This window comes from Manacus vitellinus, unplaced genomic scaffold (genome assembly GCF_001715985.3).
Source record: "Manacus vitellinus isolate BGI_N305 unplaced genomic scaffold, ASM171598v3 scaffold_3_pilon, whole genome shotgun sequence".
In the NCBI taxonomy this organism is placed as follows: Eukaryota; Metazoa; Chordata; class Aves; order Passeriformes; family Pipridae; genus Manacus; species Manacus vitellinus.
Genome location: NW_021940535.1, coordinates 17,163,494 through 17,185,146, shown reverse-complemented (window position 1 = coordinate 17,185,146; position 21,653 = coordinate 17,163,494). Strand labels below are relative to the sequence as shown.

General features: G+C 40.2%; 1 protein-coding gene across 2 annotated transcripts in view; it reads right to left on the bottom strand.

Annotated features, from left to right (window-relative positions):
* THRB (thyroid hormone receptor beta) overlaps positions 1–21,653 on the bottom strand; it is a 161,174-nt gene that overhangs the window by 49,903 nt on the left and 89,618 nt on the right. For both annotated transcript variants that reach the window (XM_029961780.1, XM_008923722.3), the window contains one exon: positions 3,652–3,716. In XM_029961780.1, coding sequence (XP_029817640.1) covers positions 3,652–3,658 — 7 coding nt within the window. In that variant the 5' untranslated portion in view covers positions 3,659–3,716. The remainder of the gene's footprint in view (positions 1–3,651; positions 3,717–21,653) is intronic.

Sequence of the window (21,653 nt, the reverse complement as noted above, 5' to 3'; positions counted from 1 at the left end):
TGCTAAGATAGTACTGATTTTTAAAATGCTTATATCATTTTCTTTCCCATATATTACTCTGTGGGCAGTAATTGTTGGTGCCAACCGTAAAGCTGCGGATGAACAGCTGTTGTTAGAGCCCAGAAAGCCAATCATACCCTGGGCTGCACCAAAAGCAGTGTTACCAGCAGGTTGAGGGAGATGATTCTGCCCCTCTACTCTGCTCTCATGAGACCCCACCTGGAGTGCTGCATCCAGCTCTGGGGTCCTCAGCACAGGAAAGACCCAGACCTGTTGGAGTGAGTCCAGAGGAGGACCACCAAGATGATCACAGGGATTGAACACCTCTCCTATGAGGAAAGTTTGAGAATTGAGATTGTTCAGCCTGGAGAAGGGAAAGCTCTGTGGAGACTTTATTGCGGCCTTTCAGCACCTAAAGGGGGCCTACAAGAAAGATGGGAACAAACTTTTTAGCCTGTTGCAATAGGCTAAAAGGGGTAATGGTTTTAAGCTGAAAGAGGGTCGAATTACATTAGATGTAAGGAAGAAGATTTTACAATGAGGGTGTTAAACACTGGAACAGCTTGTCCAGAGAAGTTGTGGATGCCCCATCCCTGGAAGCATTAACGATGAGGTTGGACGGGGCTCTGAGAAACCTAATCTAGTTGATGTCCCTGCTTATTGCAGGGGGGTTAGACAAGATAACCTTTAAAGGTCCCTTCCAACCCAAACCATTCTGTGATTTTGTGATTCTATAGAAGACAACGCATACTTAAAAAAATCGTGTTTCAAAACAGGAAAGTTAAACTTTCAGGTTTGTTATGTAACATTTTTTGTGTGATCCCTCATCTGAAAACTATTTATTTTATCAAGCTTCAGTTAATGGGAACAGAATGCATCTATCTCAGACATAGTACCCAAAGATATGCTATGTCCAGCTCTCCACCTCCTGAAGAATCCCTTTATCTCAATGTTTGGTCATCATCTGAGTTATGTGTAAATAAAACTGGTTAGGCAAGTTTTGACACCTAGAGTAGCAAAAGTATACTAACAAACACTGTTTACAAAACCTGCAGATCCAGCTTTTCACTTGTCAGCTTCTAATGGCACCAAGTACCCAATATTAGGTGTTAATTAACTCCATCTGTATTGCTGGGTAAACTCTGCATTCTAAGGAAAAGGAAGAGTAGTTTGGACTTCACTTTGAACATCAGCTTTTCAGTTTATCTTTTTGCATGCAAATATTTTACCTGGTACATTAATTTTGCTTTTTATTTTTAATTTTATTCACTCTTAAGTAAGGGCTTCTACACTTCTGAAATCCTTAGATGATACTAATAACTTTGAAGTTCCCAAATAATTTTGACAAACTTGAACTCTCTCTATTAAAAGCAATAACTACATAAAATAATCACACTAGTATGTGTTTTTAAAGCTGAGATGCCAAAATATTTGAAATATTTTTCTTATGGAAACTGCAAATGTAGTACAGCCTAGCTTTACTGTCAAGGCCAAATTCTACAACCTTCTGTCAGAAAAACTTCTCTAGATTGCACTAAAACCTGAAGGCTTTTGGGCAGTGCCTACAACAGGAAAATACATACTGCAGTAAAAATATAACATATGGGCAGAGAAATTAGCTATCAAAAATTCAGAATACAGCCCATTATTTTAGTCAAATGGTTTGGTTTTGGATTAGATTCTGTTCTTATTCCAGTGACTCAGTAACAGAATCTAAAATTCCATTTTCATTCATTAGGAAAGGACACCTGTCTGGCTCTGGATGGTGGCATTTATGAAGTTTTTATAGAGTTTGAAAGATTTTCATTTCATCCATGCTTCTTTTCACATTCAGACTCATGTAGGGAATGTCATTCCTATAGTCAGAAACAGAAAATAAGAACTGCTCATAAAGAAAAGTGATGGACATCTACAGCTGTACCAATAGTCATCTTATGATTATTTTCTTTGCACGTTATTTGCTCTGCCCACTTCTTTCAAAAGAAATGTAGAAAATGTAGGTCCTTCCAATTAGGCTTTGTGTTTCACTGAGCTTAGCTGAGCTGCCCTGCCAGGGACAAGTCCAGTGAGACAGGGCTGGTTACAGTGCTAGTGGAAAATCTCCATAAAACTGCCCTCCACAGGAAGCCACAGACCCAACAGAAAAAGTGGGCACACTGCATTTCCTTCCTCATCTCTTGCCATCACATAGCACAAGCTACTAACTGCTCTCTCCAAAACCACAGCAACATTAAGACCTGACGTAAAATGCCATAAAACACAGTTTAGCATGAGACAGAAGAGAGCACAACGGAGAGCTGGAAGACACCAAGTTATGTGGCAATGATTTAAATTCTTCCAAAACAGGTATTTGCCAAATGAAATCATCATGCCTAGAATGCCTGCAGAACAATGCAAAAACACTCTACCAGGCCCTGCCAATATAGCCTAAGGATACTAACTCCTTCCTGATCCTCATGCAGTGGTGATGCTAATTCAGAGCCTGACACATCAACTGAGGGTCAGGTTACTCCACTTCATTGCACAAACTGCCTCAATGCCCTCTGCCTCCTTCTTATATTCACCTCCCCTTCAACAGGCAGCAAAGAAACCATAAAAAACCACACCTTTGCACATTATAAAATAATACATTTTACTGTAAAAGCATAGATTTAAATAATACTCTGCATCTCCCCATGAATTTTACCCTCTATCTCATATCTAGAATCCTAAAGTTAGAAGACCAGCTTTGTTGATGAATGAAGCCATTACCACTTGCTGGCCAATGTGAAAGGACGGGAGCCTTCTAGGGGAAAGGAAAGGATATTTGATATGCACAGTCAGTAAAAATAAACTGTCCCTTGAGCATAACACCAGGAATTCAGTCTTGTTAGTTATGACTTTTCCTACGTAGCACATGCTGCATTTTACAAACAAGCTTTTAAAAGGTCCCATTTATGCATTTGGCTCTTGAAATACACGTTGACAAACGGTATCAGCAGAACATTTTCTTAGGCAATTTCATGAATGCTAAAACGAATTCTGGAAGTCTGAAATTCTTTGGCTTTCTAGATGATCTCCACATTGTAAGTACATCTTTCTAGACACCCTGTTCTGGGATTAGATACATGGGGGTTTTGACACAGCTAATTTATGCGTAGCCCTCAAATGCTTTGCAACTGGCAGGCATAAGATGGCTAAGCAGGATTAAAATGGTTAATGGTCATTTCAACTCTGGATCTTCAGCCCACCTACAGATCTAGTCAATAATTCTCTGAAGAGTACTTGGTAATCTATGTAACATGAGTTTGACTGTCTCACTGTGAAGCTCAGGGGATATATCCATGTTACAAAATAACTTAGGTCAATGTAGTCAGCAGAAACTGTTGGTGTCCTGGCAGTTTCAGTCGGAATGCTGAAGTTGGAATGTGTGTTTAGAACAAAACATAACTATGTTCCTGAAGGAAAATCAAGGAAAAAGAGAGTTTCAACATAAAAATGTTGGGGAAGGTGTGTCCCACATCTCTATACTCTGGGTCGAGGAAGGATTTCTATTCCCAGTACCAATGCATTCAGAATTTGTTAAAGAAGTATTTTGCAGGATGTATTTAATAATAATCACTCCAGCAAAGCAAGAAATATTGCATAGATGCTCTTACAAAATATGATTACCTGACATACTGCTGGGAATTATGGATATGTAATCATTCTTGTCCTTCTTCCGTCACCAATGTCAGCTGCCAAAAAAAAAAGAAAAAAACCCCATGTAATATGTCCATAAATGCACATCTGCAGAATACCATTAGCATTTAAACAGGACGGAATATTTTGGATCTTGAATACCATGTTCCACGTTCAATGGCTTAACACATTCAATTCAAAGCACCTTGCTTAGCTGCATGAGGCAACGAATGCAAATCAAGTCCAAAACACGGTAAACTGGAGGAGCTGTGGATAACAGGGATTTTTGGAAGCAAGGTCTAAAAGCTGGTGGCTACTGATACAGAAAAAAAAATGCTTCTGCCCACTTCATGGAACACTATCTGTTAGGTTTTTTTCAGAATCTCCTGTAAGTATTATATGTCACCTTCGGAGCTAACTGGTTTTTACTTTACAGTTGCTAATGATACATGCCCATTACTCTCAGGTTCAGTAAGAACAGAGAATTCAAAGGAATTAGAAATCCTGTGTCTACAGTTACACCGATTCTTCTTCAATCATTTGAAATCCAAAAATCTATAAACTTTTACAAAGTTCTGAGACTTAAATAGTAATTTTACTCATTTGGTAGAAAACTAATTTATATGTACTTACTACTTTTGCACAGCATCATCATCTCTTTTATTAAGAAGACAACTGCAGCTGTGAAGAACTGAATTTAGCATTTTATAGTCTTGGTTTTAATATTTAGATTGTGTCCCCCATTCATATGACCATACACACAGAGTGGCATTAACTTTTTGTCTGTTTGGTAGCAAAGACTGAAGCCCTGCAAGCTCATTTAGTGTCAGGAGAGAAAGTCATGGATATAAGTTACAACATCTTCCTTCAGCAGTATTGGTATTTATACCAGACATCACGTTTTTCACACAGAGGCATAGCAGGCAGCATGCCCTTGTTCTGCCCAAAACAGCGTGCCCAGCTGGATGATCCCGGCTCGCTCCCTAGTTTAAGCACCAACAATCCAATCCAAGTGGAGACAATCCTGAAGGTATTACTCCAGAATAGAGACAAGATCTCATTAGAATTTTTAAGTAAGAAATCCCGGGCCTACAAGTGACCCCACTAATGCCTGTGGAAAATTAGCCTGAGAACAGTCACGTTCTCTGGAATATCATCCCCCTGTATTTGGAACTTGTGAGGCTGCATCTTGAGTTCTGTGTTCAGTTTTGGGCCCCTCACTTTAAGAAAGACATTGAGGTGCCAGGGTACATCCAGAGAAGGGCAACAAGGCTCATGAAAGGTCTACAAAACACATCCTATGAGGAATGGCTGAGGGAGCTGTGTTTGTTTATCCTTGAGAAGGGGGGTGTCCGAGGGGCCTTACTGCTCTCTACAACTGCCTGAAAGGAGGTTGTAGTGAGGTGGGGGTTGGCCTCTCTTCTACCCTGCCTGCAGTGAGAGGACCAGAGGAAATGACTTTAAGCTAAGACAGGGGAGATTCAGATTAGATATTTAGATATTAGAAAATTTTTTTTCCTGTTAGGGTGGCCAGGCATTGGAATGGGTTGCCCAGCGAGGTGGTGGAGTCACCATCTCTGGAGGCGCTTACGAGGTGTCTGAATCTAGCACTGAGTGATGTGGTTTACGGTTTACAGGGGGAGTGCAGGGTGGACGGTAGGACTGGATGATCTTAAAGGTCTCTTCCAACCTTGATGATTCTATTATCAGGAAAGACCTGCCTTTTAATGTTAGCATATTTCCACATTTGACAGTGGAAACAGAACCTCTCGTAGATTGTCCCAATCACCATCTTATGGTAAGAAACTGTCCTTTGGTCTTGTTAATGAGCTTACGGGTTTTATTTCTCTCCGTCCATTCAGTGCCACAGCCCTGCCTGTATTTTCTCTTGGTCACTGCCTCCTCACACGAGGAGCCTTTCCCTGCCTTGTCCTTAAAATAAACATCCTCCCTCAACAGCAGGCTGAAAGAACATCGAGTGCATCTGCTCTATTTAGGCAGGGACTACATCACCAACAGAATGGGAGAGCAGGTGAGCTGCAGCCCCGGGTAATTAATGTATCTGGGACGCAGCCCCGCCTTTCCACCTAAGCCCATCACCCCCGCCCCCGGCACCGAGAGTCCTCTCGGGCGCTCCCACACCCGGGGCTCCGCACAGGCTACACAAGGTGTTGTCCGTCGCTCGCCCCAGGTGCTGCTTCGCTCCCCGCTACTCGAGACGGAGTGGAAACCAGCGCCATAGCCCGCGCCCACAACACCCCAGCTGCCTGGCCGGGAGGCGCAGGGAAGCGCCGGGAAGCGCCGGGAAGCGCCGCAGCTTCCCCGCCCTCCCGGCGGCAGAAGGAACGCGCCCCGCCGGGCCCCGCGGCGCGGAGCGGCAGCGCGCTCTGGTGGCAGCGGCACAGCCGGAGCGCTGCTCCCTGTCTGCATCACTCGATACCTCGTGTCCTTAACTGGACACGTCTGGATAGATCTTTAAACTAAATTAATTGCTACTCCGAAAGTCGGAATTGTTCATGATTAAAAAAAACCAAGCACAACACACACACACACACACACACACGGCCTCCGCTCTCCTCCAATAAACCCCAAACACATCCCTCCTGTCCCGTAAATAAAAAAAGAAGAAAGGGGGGGGAAAAAACCACCCCAAACCCACAATCATAGAATATCCTGGGTTGGAATAGACCCACAAGGACCATTGAAGTTGATCTCCTTGATCTCCTGGCCCTGCACAGGACAACCCCAGGAATATGATCCTGATGGGTTTCTTCCAACTCAGCATATTCTATGATTCAGTGAATCACAGCATTTGCCTGAGAACGTTGCCTCAGGCTCCTTGAGCTCTGGCAGCCTCAGGGCTGTGACCATTTCCCTGGGGAGCCTGTTCCAGTGCCCGACCACCCGCTGGGTGAAGAACCTTTTCCTGATATCCAACCTAAAACTCCCAATACAGCTTCATGCCATTCCCTCAGGTCCTGTCACTGGTCACCAGAGAGGAAAAAGAAAAAAATATGCACCGATTTCTTTTTTCCTCTCTCTATTTCCTAATCATCTGAAATTATTTCTCTCTACAGTATGTTATACTTAATGGAAATTACTGATTTCAGTACATAATGTTCACTCTATTTTCAAGAACTGTTGTTCAGTACAAACAACAGAACCAGAGGGGATGATACAAGGTCTTTCTTTTTGCTACTGACATCTTGTGGAACTTCAGAATTCTTCACAGTCTGTCAATCAAGAGATACAAGGATACAAATTTAGATCAGGCCTCCAATTAAAATCAGACCCATCCCGCCATGCCATGGGATGCTGTGAACCTCAACAATAAGCCATTTCCCAGAATTTAATTGTGGTTTGGTGACTCAGTGACATATAAGTGCTCTTGAAGTAAACAATTGAATGTTTTAAACAAAAATTCTGTCCCTCCTGTAAATAATTAGTTACTAAACCTAAAATTATTGGATTTGCACCAATCTGTTAGAAAGGAGGATTAAAAAATTGAGAAATACAATGTTCTTCAATGAATTCTACATAAAAATTCCAGCTATCCTGGGAGTTTTGCCATTTTCCCTGATGAGACTAGAACTTGGCATAAAGGCAGCTGTCACTTGTATAAAAAAACTAATTACAAAATGACTGTAAGAAAAGATAGTCTTTTGTTTAAAGCATTACACTAACGTATCTAGCTTTGGCAGTCTTCTTGTGTGCCACAGTTTAAAACGGAGAGTTTGCATCCTCTTTTTCCCCTCATAACTGTCTAGAATTTAAGTTTCTTGGAGCAGGTCTTGATGCTGCTATGTGAATGTACATCATCTCCCTCATCTAGCATCTCCGCTAGGTAAATTTAGCAACTGCCAAAGGATACACAGTAACTGAGCCCATTTGTAATACCTGCTTAATACCTGCTTTGTACCTGACAGTGATTTTAATAACCTTCCCAAGTGTACTGGGATGTTTCCAAAAAGATGCTTTTATACCACACTTTATATGCCAGAAGTAATTCCCATTTTTCATTCCAAGGAATGTGGCACACAGATGGAAACATTGTGGAAGTACAGTAGTATTTATCCATTCTGGCACCCAAAACCTTGTCTTCTGAAGGTGCAACACAGTTGCTACTTCAAATGAGCGAGATTAAGTGGTGTCTATGTTAATTATAGCCAGTTCCTCTTGAAGGCATAGTTGTGGAAGATGTTTGGAGTAAATCAGATTCTTTTTCAGCGTCTGCAGCTAAAAAGCACATGACCAGGCACAAGTGGGAAAGATGTGCATGAGTCACAGACGATACTCCGCTACATCGGGCCAATAATGTCTGGTAGTCTTCCCGGACATTGCAGAGTAAGTTTCTTTCTTGCCAGAAGTGACACAATTTTCATGGCTAAGCTTTGCTAACGTCACAGAGATGAGGGAACAAGCTTTGTTAGATTATCTGCTGTGTGTTGAGCACTTATTTGCCCAAAAAGAGATACCCAAGGTCTCATGGCTCTGAGTCACAAACCCTATGCACGCAGCACCAATTCAGAGGCTGCTATCTCACATCCCACGTGATCTCCCTTCTAGAGAGTTGAGGCAGCAGAGTGGACAGTGTGCTCCTTCTCCATCGCTGGAGCTCAACTCTACTTCTTTTTCTTTCTTTTTTTTTTTTTTTTAACAAGGTAGTCTTTACATTAATATTGGATACAACTAATAAAGGTAGCAAAATGTTTACTCTGCCTTGATACTGAGTTGTGCCTCAGATCTACAGCCCCGCACCAGGAAAAGAATATTTTATACTGCCTCAAAATAAAAAGATAAAAGACATCTTTGGGATCTGCAGATCCTCTGGCCTGAAAAGGTGATATTTGGAATTAATTCTCAGGCTTTGATCTCCAGTCTAGAAAAACTGTCCAGCCACAGTGCCAGTTACTGCACCTACTTACTTTTTCCATAATGAGAGGTGATAAACCAATTAGCATTAATCAATATGGTTAAGTGTTCTCCCATGCTCACCAAGTGCCTCCTCCTTCACGCAACTGCACTGGATTAACCAATGGCTGTACAAAAGGAGTTCGCTGCTCAGGGGATGAAGGTGTTTTTGACCTTATTCTGATGCTTCAGGTTTAGATGGTGGCTGCCAGTCTCCTCTAAGCCAGGGGCATGGTGATTTTGTGGTTTGAATCCTGGTTCCTGTCCATACCACGAATTGCACACTTCTTCACAAGCCTCAGGCTTCCCTTCCCACTCACCAAGCGGCTGCACAGAAAGGACAAGCACTGCTGCCTCCTGTCTCTTCTCAAGGCAGGAACAGGTGGGAAAAGGGATTTTGCACCTTTCAGAAGCACTGACAAACCACCTGCCTCTTTGCTGGACTGCCCCTTGACATCCCCTTTTAAAAGCCAGAGGGAGGGCCATGGGGCAACCTGGCTCATTCACTCAAGTCCCTCCTGTAACCCTACCTGCAACAGCCAATGCCTCTGGCTTATCCCTGGTACTCTTATACAACACTCTTACACAACATTTGCCGCTTTGCTTCTGGCTCACCAGGAGCTGGGCTGCCTCCAGGGAGGGGAGCCTGGTGCCGAGAAGAGGGGAGGGCTGCTGGCAGACCCGGGGATGGGTGGGAGCCTGCCCAGGTCCTGGGATGCGGGAGGGAGCTGGCGAGGGCACAGAGCAGGATAGCAAAGCATGTAGCTTTTGTAACAGGGTGCAGAGGGAAAGCTCCATCACAGTCAGAGTAAGCACCCCAGGACTCCAGTCCCTCATGCCCTTCCTTCCACAAATTATGGCACTTCTGTTTTTCTTGAGGGCTATCTTGGCTTGGGGGCGATGAATTATGGGATGAATCATCTGAATATTTTGTTCTGCAAACTCTCTCCATGAAAGCTGCTCTCACTTTGAACTTCATCTTTAGTGAAAAACCCAGAGTAGCAACTTCACATCAGGAAAAATTAGAAGGTACCCATATACAGGTTGTATTGATGCCTAACTGAACTTTAAAGTTTATTTCAATATTTAATGGGAAAGCAAAATTACTATTTTAGAGCAAGATATAGAGAGGATTTTGTACTAATATATATTCAGTGAAAAAATGTACGAGACTATGGCTTATGGTACACAATATCTATATAATGAGCCAGTGGTATTCGCTCCCTTGCAAAACATAATGAATAACTTGCACTGTATGAGAAATAAAAATCTCTCTAGTTTTCCAGATACATTTAATGAAAAGCCCCCATCAGAACTGGCTTGTAGGCACAAGCTCAGAAGTGGACTTTGACTCATGCTTTTTATTGCTAGTCTAGCTCAATTCATGAGGACACAAAAACATGCAATAAAGCAAAAAATGAAAACCACAGTGCACTATTTGTATAGGCATTTGCAGTCTATTCTGAAATGCAAGAACAAAAAGGCAAAGAGCTTTCTAATAGGAACGTCCAGTAGTTCTGTGTAACATCCTCCTCACACAGACTCAACACGTGCTTAGCTCTGTGCAGGCATCAGCAGATTTTTTACAGCATGAAAGCCAGAACATTTTTATATGCAGACAAGAAGTCTCACAAAAGACAACAGTAACTTCACTGCTTTACAGGTTTTTGAAAGCTCTCGTGTTCAATAAGCAGATCTGCAGGATGAACAATACTAATTTAGATGGACAAACTAATTCTTCCCATAGCCCCATTGTGAGGCTTTGGATCTGGCATATGGTTTGTAGGACAGGCTGAATGATAAAGCTGTTGATTTCAACCTAGCTACAAAAAAATAGACCCAGCACCACAAAATGAAGTAATGCAAGACAAAAACAAGATAAAAGTTGTTTTTATGATTTCATCAGAACTTACTGGCTTACTGTATTGGGGAAAATATATCTTTTTATAAGATAATGGAAAATATAATAATGCATTTCTTCATAGCCAAAAAGAAAAGGAGTTTTAGTATTTCTGTCTGTTTCCCAGTAGCCTGAACAGATTAGAAAGGAGGTTTCATTGAAAGAATGTGGAGGAAGACTGTAACATTACCTTTAAACCATCTGGTCATCAAGTAGAAAACAGAACATGTAATTCTTCTCTCTCCCAGTACTCACAGAAATGAGTAATGTTATCTCAGAGTATCTCAAATCACTTACTATTATGACCTGGAGCTGCTGACTGGCCCTAAGATGTAAAGGCTCTAAGAAATCTACTTATATGAAGCTTAAAATTCGGTCAGCATAATGGGCTTCAGCCTTCTCTTCCTTTACTTCATCCCCTTACACAAATGTCAGCTCCTCTAGCACTTTGCTTTGGCCTACTACATGTGTACACAGGAGGGCATGAGAGGAGCACAGAACTGGAGGCAGCCCTGTTTAGCCACTATTTTGATAGTCAGGGATTTATTCCCTGTGAGAGACTTCCTTAAGATGAAGCATTATGGTGCAAACTAGCCAGATTTACCAAAGAGTAGTTGATCGGTAACTGTGAATTAAGTGATGTTTATATCATTAAAGATTTAAGCCTTAATTCACAAAGACCTCTACAGACTTGAATAAATATCCAGCTGAGCAAGGATCTTGGAGGGCCGAGAATGATAGAAAACTAAAGGAGATAATATAAAAGATCTCTAATTTGAGTCAGTATTCCAGTGGTTTTTTGAGATATTTCATAGCTTATGTGTTCGTTCCCCAGCATATGTGTATTCAGACAATAGCTTTGACATAAAACTTTTCTTGTTTATCTGTTTTGTTCCATAGTCTCAGGAAACATTAGCTCTCCCTGAAATTTCAACAAGGGGCAGTTTATCTTCAATGCTAATTTCTCTTATTAACTACTTTCAAGTGTGTATTAGACAAAGGCTGTCTTGAATTACCTACCCAGTAAGTCTCTGCAACTAAGTAACATCAGATAATCTCAGAGATAACAAATTTCAAAAACTTTCCTTGAACTGATTCCCTCCCCTTATGATGAAATTGATCCAGAAAAAGAATACTTTCTAAATGTCAAGAGGGGAGGTACCTGGATGAATCTTTTTAGCACGAATGCATTTTGTCAATGCATCTTATATACGCTGTGCCTAAAAAATCAGCGAAGCAGAAATGAATATGTTCTAATCTACAAATGTCACTCTGAATAGGGATAAATATTACCCTAAAGATTGGTACTGGCATTTGTATGAGCTATTTTCAGGGATTCAAATATGAACAGCAGAATTAATGCAGCTTTAGGCTCTCTGCTATTCTTAAACAGAGCTTCAGAAAGCCACCACTTAGTTGAAAAATAAATTCTCAATACTGAAAAATTGTTATCTACATTTCAGGCTTTGATTTACAGTGTGAAAGAAAGTACATCAAACTTTGCAGAAAACCTTGGAAAAGAAAACAAGAGATGCTGTTACAGCTACGGATTTATCCTCATGGGTTTTGTATATTGTGTGACTTGATGAGTTTCCAAACCTGATTCTATTTTTCCTAAAAACTGATAGCTGAATTGCCAAACTACTAAATTCTGAAATGTATGGCTTAAGTTCAATTATAACTGGGGGAAAATTTTGAAGATGGTGATTTTCAGCAAAATTGAAGTAACAGACCAGAACAAGAAGTTAGTTGTTTTCTGAAATCTGTATCCCTAGCTAGCAAAAGCTATGGTGTGTGAATAAAGACTAGCTAAAAATCTGTGCAGAACCTTTCTACAAGTTGAACTGGCAGTCCTGGAGCCTCTGCCTGCTGCTGCAGAAGCAGCTCAAGGGAAATGGGCATCAGAGTTGATGACAGTTGATGACGCACCAAAAGAGGACAGTGCATTTCTGCATGTGTAGGTTCAGGCCTTACGTCGAGCAGTAAAGCAGAAAATATCCCTGATGGCATGTTGAAGGCACACCAGAGACACAAAAAAGTATGACTAATAGAAAGGGAGGGACAGATAAGTTAAATGATTAAGGGGCTGGACTGACATATCTCTGTTGAGAGTTAACTACGGCATGGTGAAGTGACAGGGAAGTGAGCACAGGATAACCACGCCCAAAAGAGAGCAAGGAATGATAGGAGAATGTGACTGTTAGGGAAATTTTGGTTAAATTACGCTAATGCTTACTGGTGGACATGTAATTATGTTAGAGAGTAGCTATATTTGAAAATAAAAATTCCTGCCTGGTTTTAATTGATATTTTGAAATGAGAACTCCATATTGCTGTTTCTGAGGTTTACCCAAAAGTTTATTTTTCAAAAGAAAAAATTCAATGACTTCAGTAACAATTAGGCTCAAATTGGAGAAAGCTTTCTGCAAATGACCCCTCTGAAAATAAAACCCATAAGTTTTATAGATACATATATTTATAATTATTATAAATAATTTAAGAGTTTCAAGTTACCTTGCAATAAGCTAGTGATCATAAAATATAACTGTATTAAAACTATCTAAAAGCCCTTTGCTTCTGGTTTTGGGCAGACAAGAGTCATGGAGAGAAGAAATAATACTTGTGAAAATGAAGTAGAAGCTCTTATTTTGCTTATTTTAACAGAAAATGGCCTGCATCCTCTGTAATGGCTTTGTCTATATAACCAGCACCACATGAAGTTAACTGGATTTGAGCTGAGGATTTTCACAGCTCAGAAGTTACCTTATTCAAAGTCCTGTTCCTTTTTAACCTCTTTTTTTTTTTTTTTTGAGAATAAACACATTACGGAATTTTCCCAACTAAACAATTCACTGATTTACTCTTTAAGGCAGGCAGGGTTTCCTAAGAGGTGTGTTCTGACCTCTTATCACTTCTTATATCCTTTTTCCTGATCTCCTTGGGGCTCCAGTGCAGACAGAGGAGAGGACAACTACTTCTTCTCAGAAGACGTATATATCCTCATATTAAGTACAAACATTATAGATGGATACCTACTTTTGTGAGCAGACTGGAAACAAATCACATAGCCTAAGTGTTAACAATGGCCTTTCATACGTCCAATAAACCGTGATTTCTCTTCTTTGTTTTTTTTAGACCTCTCTTCTTGTTTGCTGCCTCATTTACAGCTAACAATAATAGAATTAAGCCCCGAAATTAAAAGAAAAAGTTTAATCGCTGATGATTTCGCTATCTCTCCCAAGCAAACAACAAAAGTCCACAACCTTTTAACCTTTTCCATCCTATTTACTAATTACTTATTTTCTAATTAACCCATTATGCATCTGTCAGTGTGTTTTAAATTAAATCACTTTAATTGCTAGTAAGTAGGGTTTATTTAGTTCCTGGTATGGCTGTACGGGGTCATGAGTGTGGGGAGCTGTTGAACCACTCTGAGTTACAGGTGGCTCTGCAAAACTGCTGAAGTTGCTGAAGATAAAGAGGAGTTAAGCTGCTTTCCTTAGGTGATTTGATTTTAATGTCTACTGGCATATTTCTAATGGATGAAAGTTTACTGCAAATACGGAAGGGCATTTTTATTCCTAGTATATAGATCACATCAGACATTGTTTCTTGAAATAATTTTTAATAAAGGAATAATTATGCTAATAGTTTTAGGAAACGCCTATAACCACGTTTACTTTGCTGTATAGTAGAACTCTTTGAAATGCAACACAACTTCAAATAAAGAGAATAGAAAAAACCTAACGTGGGACACAGGGTGTTTTAAGTATGAGGCTAACACTCAACTCACTTGAATATCTTCATGTAAAACACTATAAAAACTGATGACAGTTTTAAGGAAAGACATAATGATTAATGAGGACAGACATAAAAGATTTTGTTCTCTGTAGCACAGTCCCCTTCTACCCCTTGCATGACCCGACTCGCTTTGCTGACCCTGCAGAAAATACCCACTTTTTTGCTGGGTTAGTGAGTTGAATTACCCCTGCAAGGCGGCTGGTGAGCACCACAGCTGGCACTGAGTAAGTGGTAAGAGACCACAGCTGCTAGGAGGGAAGGGGAGGGAGATGAGGTTCACCCTGTCTCATGAAATGGCATGCCAGAGGAATGCAGTACAGGTTTATGCCTTCTGTAATAAACTAGAGTATTTATGACTCTGTGTATTGAAATTACTTTTTAACTGTTAAAATTATTTCAGAAGTTTTCTGAAATACCTTTGAAGATCATAAGTCTTGCACTGGGGAAAAAACCCTATGGACAACACAATTCATTATACTTTTTTCTTGTATTTAGACCCTAATACACTGAAGAAAGTCACTAAAAAGTGCTTTTTGTATGTCCTAGAGAATGGCAATATGATTTGGTAAGGTCGGTCTTTCTTTTTGTACTGAGTAAAGTCACGAATCTAGTACTATTGAGACATGAGAATAAATTTCCAGCAAGAACTCAAGTCCATATCTTTGCTAAATTACCTTAGCAGGGAGGTCAGTATGGAAGCAGCACCCTCCCAGGACATCTGAAGGAAAACTCTGGTATGAGCAGAAAGCACACCAAAAATCACATGGAGAAATCTTACCTACTCCTATTAAATACTATAGTGTTTCATGATGGCTATGTGACTGAGATAACACCAAGGTATCAATCCGTGTTTCTTTGCTCTCCTGAGTTAGTTGGACTGGCCAGGCTTTTCTTTTAATACATTATTCTCTCCTCTCTTCTTTCTCCTCCTTTCCAATTTTCCAATTAATCTCCCTTTCTGTTCTAATTTCTAATCTTGTATGTGTGACCGTGCAACAAGAAAACTGGATGTTGCATTTCATTCCTGAGGATCTCAGATTCAGGGGCTCCACTGCCAAACCCTGGCAGTGGAGCCCTGATGACTTCACTTCTGTCTACTGGTCCTGTGTGTCCGCTATCCGAAGAACAAACAGATCCTCGAGGAATGTAGCTGCAAGGAGGGGCAATTACCATTCAAGGAAAACTTTGTTTTAAGACACTCAGCACAGATGACTTCAAAGGTTAGCAGGAAGATACTGAATCAGACCTGGTATGGAGCCCCAGGGGCAAGACAGTGATAAAACAGGGAGTGCTTCCAGTGGTGCAGCATTTTGAACAGCTTCGAAGAACTGGAGAGTTTTCTGGTCTAAAGCTCTACGTAAATGCACTGCACCGGTAAGGGATGGAAGACACAAATGTGAGGATTATCCAAGTCAAGTTACCAGATTAATTTCTCTTGCTTATCTCAGGAAATATTGCCTTGAAAAAGACGACAATAAAGAAGCCAAAGAGAGTCAAGGGACAAGCCACAAGCAAAATGATTCCTGAATGCAAGACAAGACGGAAATTGCTACTTTTTCAGTAGATTTCAGTCCTCCATTTAGCACCATTTCTATTTAACTAATATACAGTTTGATTTTAGCCAGACACCGAAAGACAGTTTTTATGGCACTCACATCAATCAGGAGAAGCAGAACAGGACGTCATCCTTGTATTGCTGATACTGAGGCCTTCCATGATTTATCTCAGCAGCATCACATGGATACTGGTCAGTGGAAATACACGATCTTAGAAGTGATATTCCACATACTTCCCACCAGGCCTATCCAGAAACATGCTAATAAAGCATCAGAGACAGTCTTTTCCTGTTGCTTTCCACAGTGTCTCAAGCAGTAAAACATTGTCAAAAGAGACACACCACTCTAAATTAAGGATGTGGGCATCTTCCCATAACAGTGATGAGAAGGAGCTAATCTATCAGAACAATTTAAAATTAATAAATTTCATAAGTATTAATATATGGATCTAATCTACATTCAGTGTTATCCAAATTACCTTGTGCTGAAAGAACAAGTTCTGTATAATGAAGGAAAACAAACGAAGCTCACAGAAAAATAATTAAAGTTGGGAGTTGCAATGGGAATTGGAGTCAGCACTGCCTCATGTTCTGTGTTTAAAATTTGTTCTTACAGTTACCCAGCTTCCTCATCCATAAGGTGGAGATGATAATAATTGCTTCAGTTCCAACAGTATGCCAGTAAGATCTACAGATAAGCCATCAGAACTGTTATTATTAATATTATATATGCTTGGCATGCATTTTTTACTTCAAAACACTTTTATAGATTGCATTTCTGGTCTACTCTCGGTGTTTAGGGAATCACTTTTTTAGACTTTATAAAAGTTATTCTCAATTTATTTACGACATTTGGGCATATTCTTTGCCATTGACTTAAATTCTATCTTACAGCTCATTAGTTTTATGGGATTTTGTTCTCTGTACGATGTGGGAACACAGGAGCGCAATGATTCAACAAACACCAGTTTTACCAACCAGCCAGATTTAACAGGCTATTTCTTGTTGTATCCTATAAACACAGTGAGAAGCCAATCTGATATTTAATGATGCAAACCATAAGCAGAGGTAGTGTTTTGTGCCAAGATACAATATGTGGAGATTGCAAAAGCTCATAGTGAAATTTCTGGGGAAAAAAAATACAGCATGGAGGTTTTTGAGTTGTTATTTCGTGCAAATCAAAACAGAGTATCTTTACTGTGATAAACATAGAGATTAATTAGAAAAAAAAAAGATACTGACAGCATGAGAAAACACCTCATATTGTCTATGGAAGATATCTGCAACCAACTGTGCTTTTTATGTGAAAACTTTATCAGAATAGGATTCCCAGATTTACTTTCATGTTCTGCCATCCACTAAGAGACTGGCCTGAACGAAAAAGCAGTTTGCTTATATGGGAAGCACAAAATGTACTAGCTTCTAAAGAGGGCTTATTTTTTAGTATCTGTGAAGTTGTTGGAAGAATCTTACATAAGAAGATATTTATAAAGACTTAAAATTAGAATTTTCTTTGAGGTATCCTAACCAAATTACAGAAAAAAAAAAAAAAGATTTGTGAAACAGTATGAGGTATGTTTTTAAACCAGCCATTTGTTTTTGTAAAAACATTTTGTAGATCTCTCAAAAGGGAGACTGATATACTATCAGCATCTGCTGAACTGGCACAGAAGCTACAGGATACAGTGGACTATAAAGTGCTGCTGTTAACCACATATAGATAATAATATGAAAAAAAAGTCTTAAACATTCAGAATGAAATTGCAGAATTGCCAGTAATGACCTGATCCACAGTTCCTGAGTGCTGGAAGCTAACAGTACTGTATCACTGGAAATGCTTTAGTAACACAGAACAAACTGACATCACTACAATCCATCAATTTGCTGGAATTTCGTAACCACACTAGGCTTTATTTCTCAGCTATTGTGGTCAACAATTATAGCCAAAATACCTGTCCTCTTTTCCAGTTATCTTTTTTTAAATCATATATCCTTTGGCTAAATTTTACATGTATTTCTTCATTTTGGTTTCATTCATCCTTACACTTTTTATGGAATAATGGGCTACAATTCATGAAAACCCTCCTCAACTGGAGAAATAAATATTCTGTTCAATCCCCCAGGACAGATTTAAGATGTCACTGTTAGCTTTAGGATATCTGTCCGTATTAGTCATCCTGCCAGCACTGAGATAGTAAGAGAAAAGATAAGGGTCTGCTGGAAGGCCCATGAAGCCAAGGGAGTCTTTCTTTGACGTCAGCTATTTTGTAGCACGTTCCTCTAGCAGGGATTAGGACACAAAGAAGAGCTTCTCATGCAAAATTCTGTACTTAATTTCTTCATTTGCACTCATTTTTATTGAGCAGGCTCAGTAAAATCTACTGGGACTGTCATTCCTGCAACCTTTATACAGCTGTCACTGATTTCACTGATGGCTGAAAGAGAGCTTGGCAAGAAATGGCCAAGTGTCACAGATGGGGAAAGGGGAGGGCAGAGGACCTTCTGGGGAGTACAGCCACATAGGCCAGCAGGACCTATCATGTCACCTGAGGCCTGAGTTGAGACGGATGTGGAAAAAATGGGATCAAGGATGAAAGAAGCAATTAAGGGAGGGTTGTTTATTAGGGAGAAGACTGCAGCTGAGAAAAGAGGTACATGGGCAGCAAAAAGGAGGGTCAAGAAATGGTAGAAGTAGTAACAGCGAATGCAAACTATTTTAACCAGATCTGCTGGGTTAACTATCAGGTGGTCATACCCTTGAGTACTGCAGCCTGTTGTCCTAAATTGGAATGACCAACCAAGCCTGTTCTGAGCATGTCATGTGTGCTGACCTGCTGGCGTGGTCTGGAGGTTTGAGTGGGATGGGCACAGGGTAACATCCAAAGCATATGGATCAAGCATTCCGTGTTGCTGTCGTGCTGCATGTACCAAGCCTGACAGCCTCAGCCTCTTCCTGACCTTCTCCTCACATGCACACCAGCAGAAGGAAACCCTCTCCCACCAACGCGGTGTCATCTCCCCAAAATGGCTTCAGCTAAACTGATAAAGGCAGTGGCATTTTTCCATTGGCATAGCTTCATATGTATTAGGGACTTTGCCAGGATAATTTAACTGGCTAGGAGGGGATGATTATTTTTAGATGCCTCTACACAACATATGTATGCTGGAAAAATCATCTGAAGTCATTTCACTGCTTGCCTAGTTTCGAAGAAGGAGTTAAAGCCTTCAAATTCAGTAAGTGGAAGAGCATGTAATGAAACTGAATTGCCCATATTTCTTTACAAAAATGCTACATGAAATTATTGCATTCTTACATTGAAAACATTATTTTTCTGACAATAGTGACTAGGTGAAAACTAGTCAAAAGTCTCTTCCTTTCAAATAGTTTTTTCCACTGCTACTGTTCTAAAATAACCCTTAGATCTTTTTTCAGTTCATTTCATAGAGACACAAATTTCCTATAAGTATTACTGCCTTTAGATACTGCACAAATTATCCTGTAGTGTATTATCCTCACAGATATCAAATCCAAACACCCCCACTCAGGGTGTAAACTACTGATGCTGATGGGTGAAATAACTAAGGCTTAGTCTTCCAGCAGACAGATGCGCTGCCTTCGGGTGCCAGCTATGCTTCTGAAGTTTCCTTCAAATTATGAAGTGAGATACCACAGAGCAAAAAGAAATCATCTACAGGAGTCAATATCCTCAAAAATAAAAGGGGAGTTCTACAGCTCTCAATGAGAGATAGACAAGAAGAAGAAAAAGGGCTTGATCATTAAGGAGAAGACTTAATAAAATCTAGAGACCAGCTTGCGGAGAGAAATCTGACTGGTACCACACCAAGACAACTACAGTAGATACGAACCCAGAAACCTCACTAAATATATTAACTCTTACTCATTACAAGGTGTTTTTATTAAAACCTGTTCAATTTTTTCAGAGGTAGTGACTGAATGTCCACTGAATAGCACCTCCTGCATTCACAGCACATTTACAACTAAGCAAAGCACCATTCAGTGCTACAAAATGCAAACAGTTGCACAAAGCAGGATAACACTGGAGAATCCAGACTCTCCTAGGAAGAAAGCTGGGATTTGGGATGGTAGTCATTGCCAGCATTTTTCCTGTTTGGTTTAGCTACTAGAATATTTAACAGTACCATACATTCTTTTTTAAACGTTCTCTCAGGAAGAGGGATATTTTAGACATAGTGTGTTTTTTAATAGGAATAAGATTTTAAGCTGCTAAATAAAAAGTTCTATTTGTTGGGATTTGTGCATCACTGAAACAGCCCATAATTTGGAAGTAGATCAACGTACATGCAGTGTCAAAAATCACATTTACAAGATAAATAATGAAATAAACTGTATGCTTTTTTGTTGTTACTGCTCTGTGGGGAAAGCTTCTAACATGCAGGTAAAATGTTCTTCCCCTTAATTATAAACTATTGAAACTCCCAACAAATTTTAAAGTAATGAAATCAGATGGAAAGACTTGAATTAATTTCATTTTTTAAAAAATCATGATGACTATATATGTGGCAAATGCCTTTCCATAATTCTTAGGCAGCATTAATCACAGTTCTCCAGGTCTTTGATATAAAACTCAGATTTTATTTGGGGCCCAGATATAGCATTTGGCAGCTGTACACAAGAATGATCACAAGTGAAGCTCCTCTTTACAATGACTGTCAGTTCCCTGTTTCAGGTGGGTTGAATAAAGATGACATTCACCTGAAATACTTCAACTTGGCAAAACCAAAAAACCAACACGCAATCTGCCCCTAAATCATAACCTGATCCTGTTCCCATTTAAATCAGGAGAATTTTTTCTACTCACTGCTTATGTTCTTTCACAGAAAAGCAGAGATAGCTCATGGCAGCAGGCAAGGTAGGCAGCAGCCTAGAGCAGAAAGCTGCCTACACCACCCAGGAGAATAGGAGCGCGGTACTCATTTGCAATTCCACAGCCCTCACTAGTGCACTGTCTCACAACACAAATGCACTGACTGAGATCAAGGCCTTCAGATGAAATTTTACCAGGCTATGAGCACCTACTGTCTATAAGTCTCAGCTGCTCTGGAACTGGACATCTGATTTCTGAAACATTCTTCTGTCTTACAAAATTAGTATTACCATGTAAATCATATCCGGAAGAAACCTATGTTTCTTCATACTCACCAAATGAACCCTCAGTTGATGCTGGGAAATGTTTGTTTCTCTCAGTACTTTTTCACAGCTGGTGGATATTTTGTTTTGTTTTGTTCTGTTTTTTAAATCCATGTAAAACAACTCCAGGCTGATTTCTGTTCTACGCTGCACAGATTGCTCCCAGAAAAGACATTTTTCTTTCTGTGTTTTCAGAGAATATTTAAGTATTTTATATAAAAAGAGGAACAGCTTCATCAGGGATGACAAGAGACCCCCACTGCGGCCAATGCTACCTGCCTGGCAAGGAAGATCACAGCCAGAGATCAAATCAGACAAGATGAAAGATTGGAACAGGAAAGCCTCAGTGCTGCAAACCTGATCTGTTGTGCATCAGGCATTTCCTCCTGCTTTTGGGAGACAGGGATGGATATGACTTGCCTGGCTCCAGAACTGAATGCTGTCAGCCCAAATTACCTCAGGGGTAAGACTTCACTTCCATTCCTCTCCAAATCATCTCTCATTACAGGCAGTGGAAGCAGGTTTGTGTATAAGTGCCATAAGGAACCCCAAGAATTAAGCCAGAAATTCAGACTCTTGAGAAATAGGTGTCACAAAGCAAAACCTTCATGCATTTACCACAAAGGACTCCTGTACTGCACTTAGCTTTTTGATCTC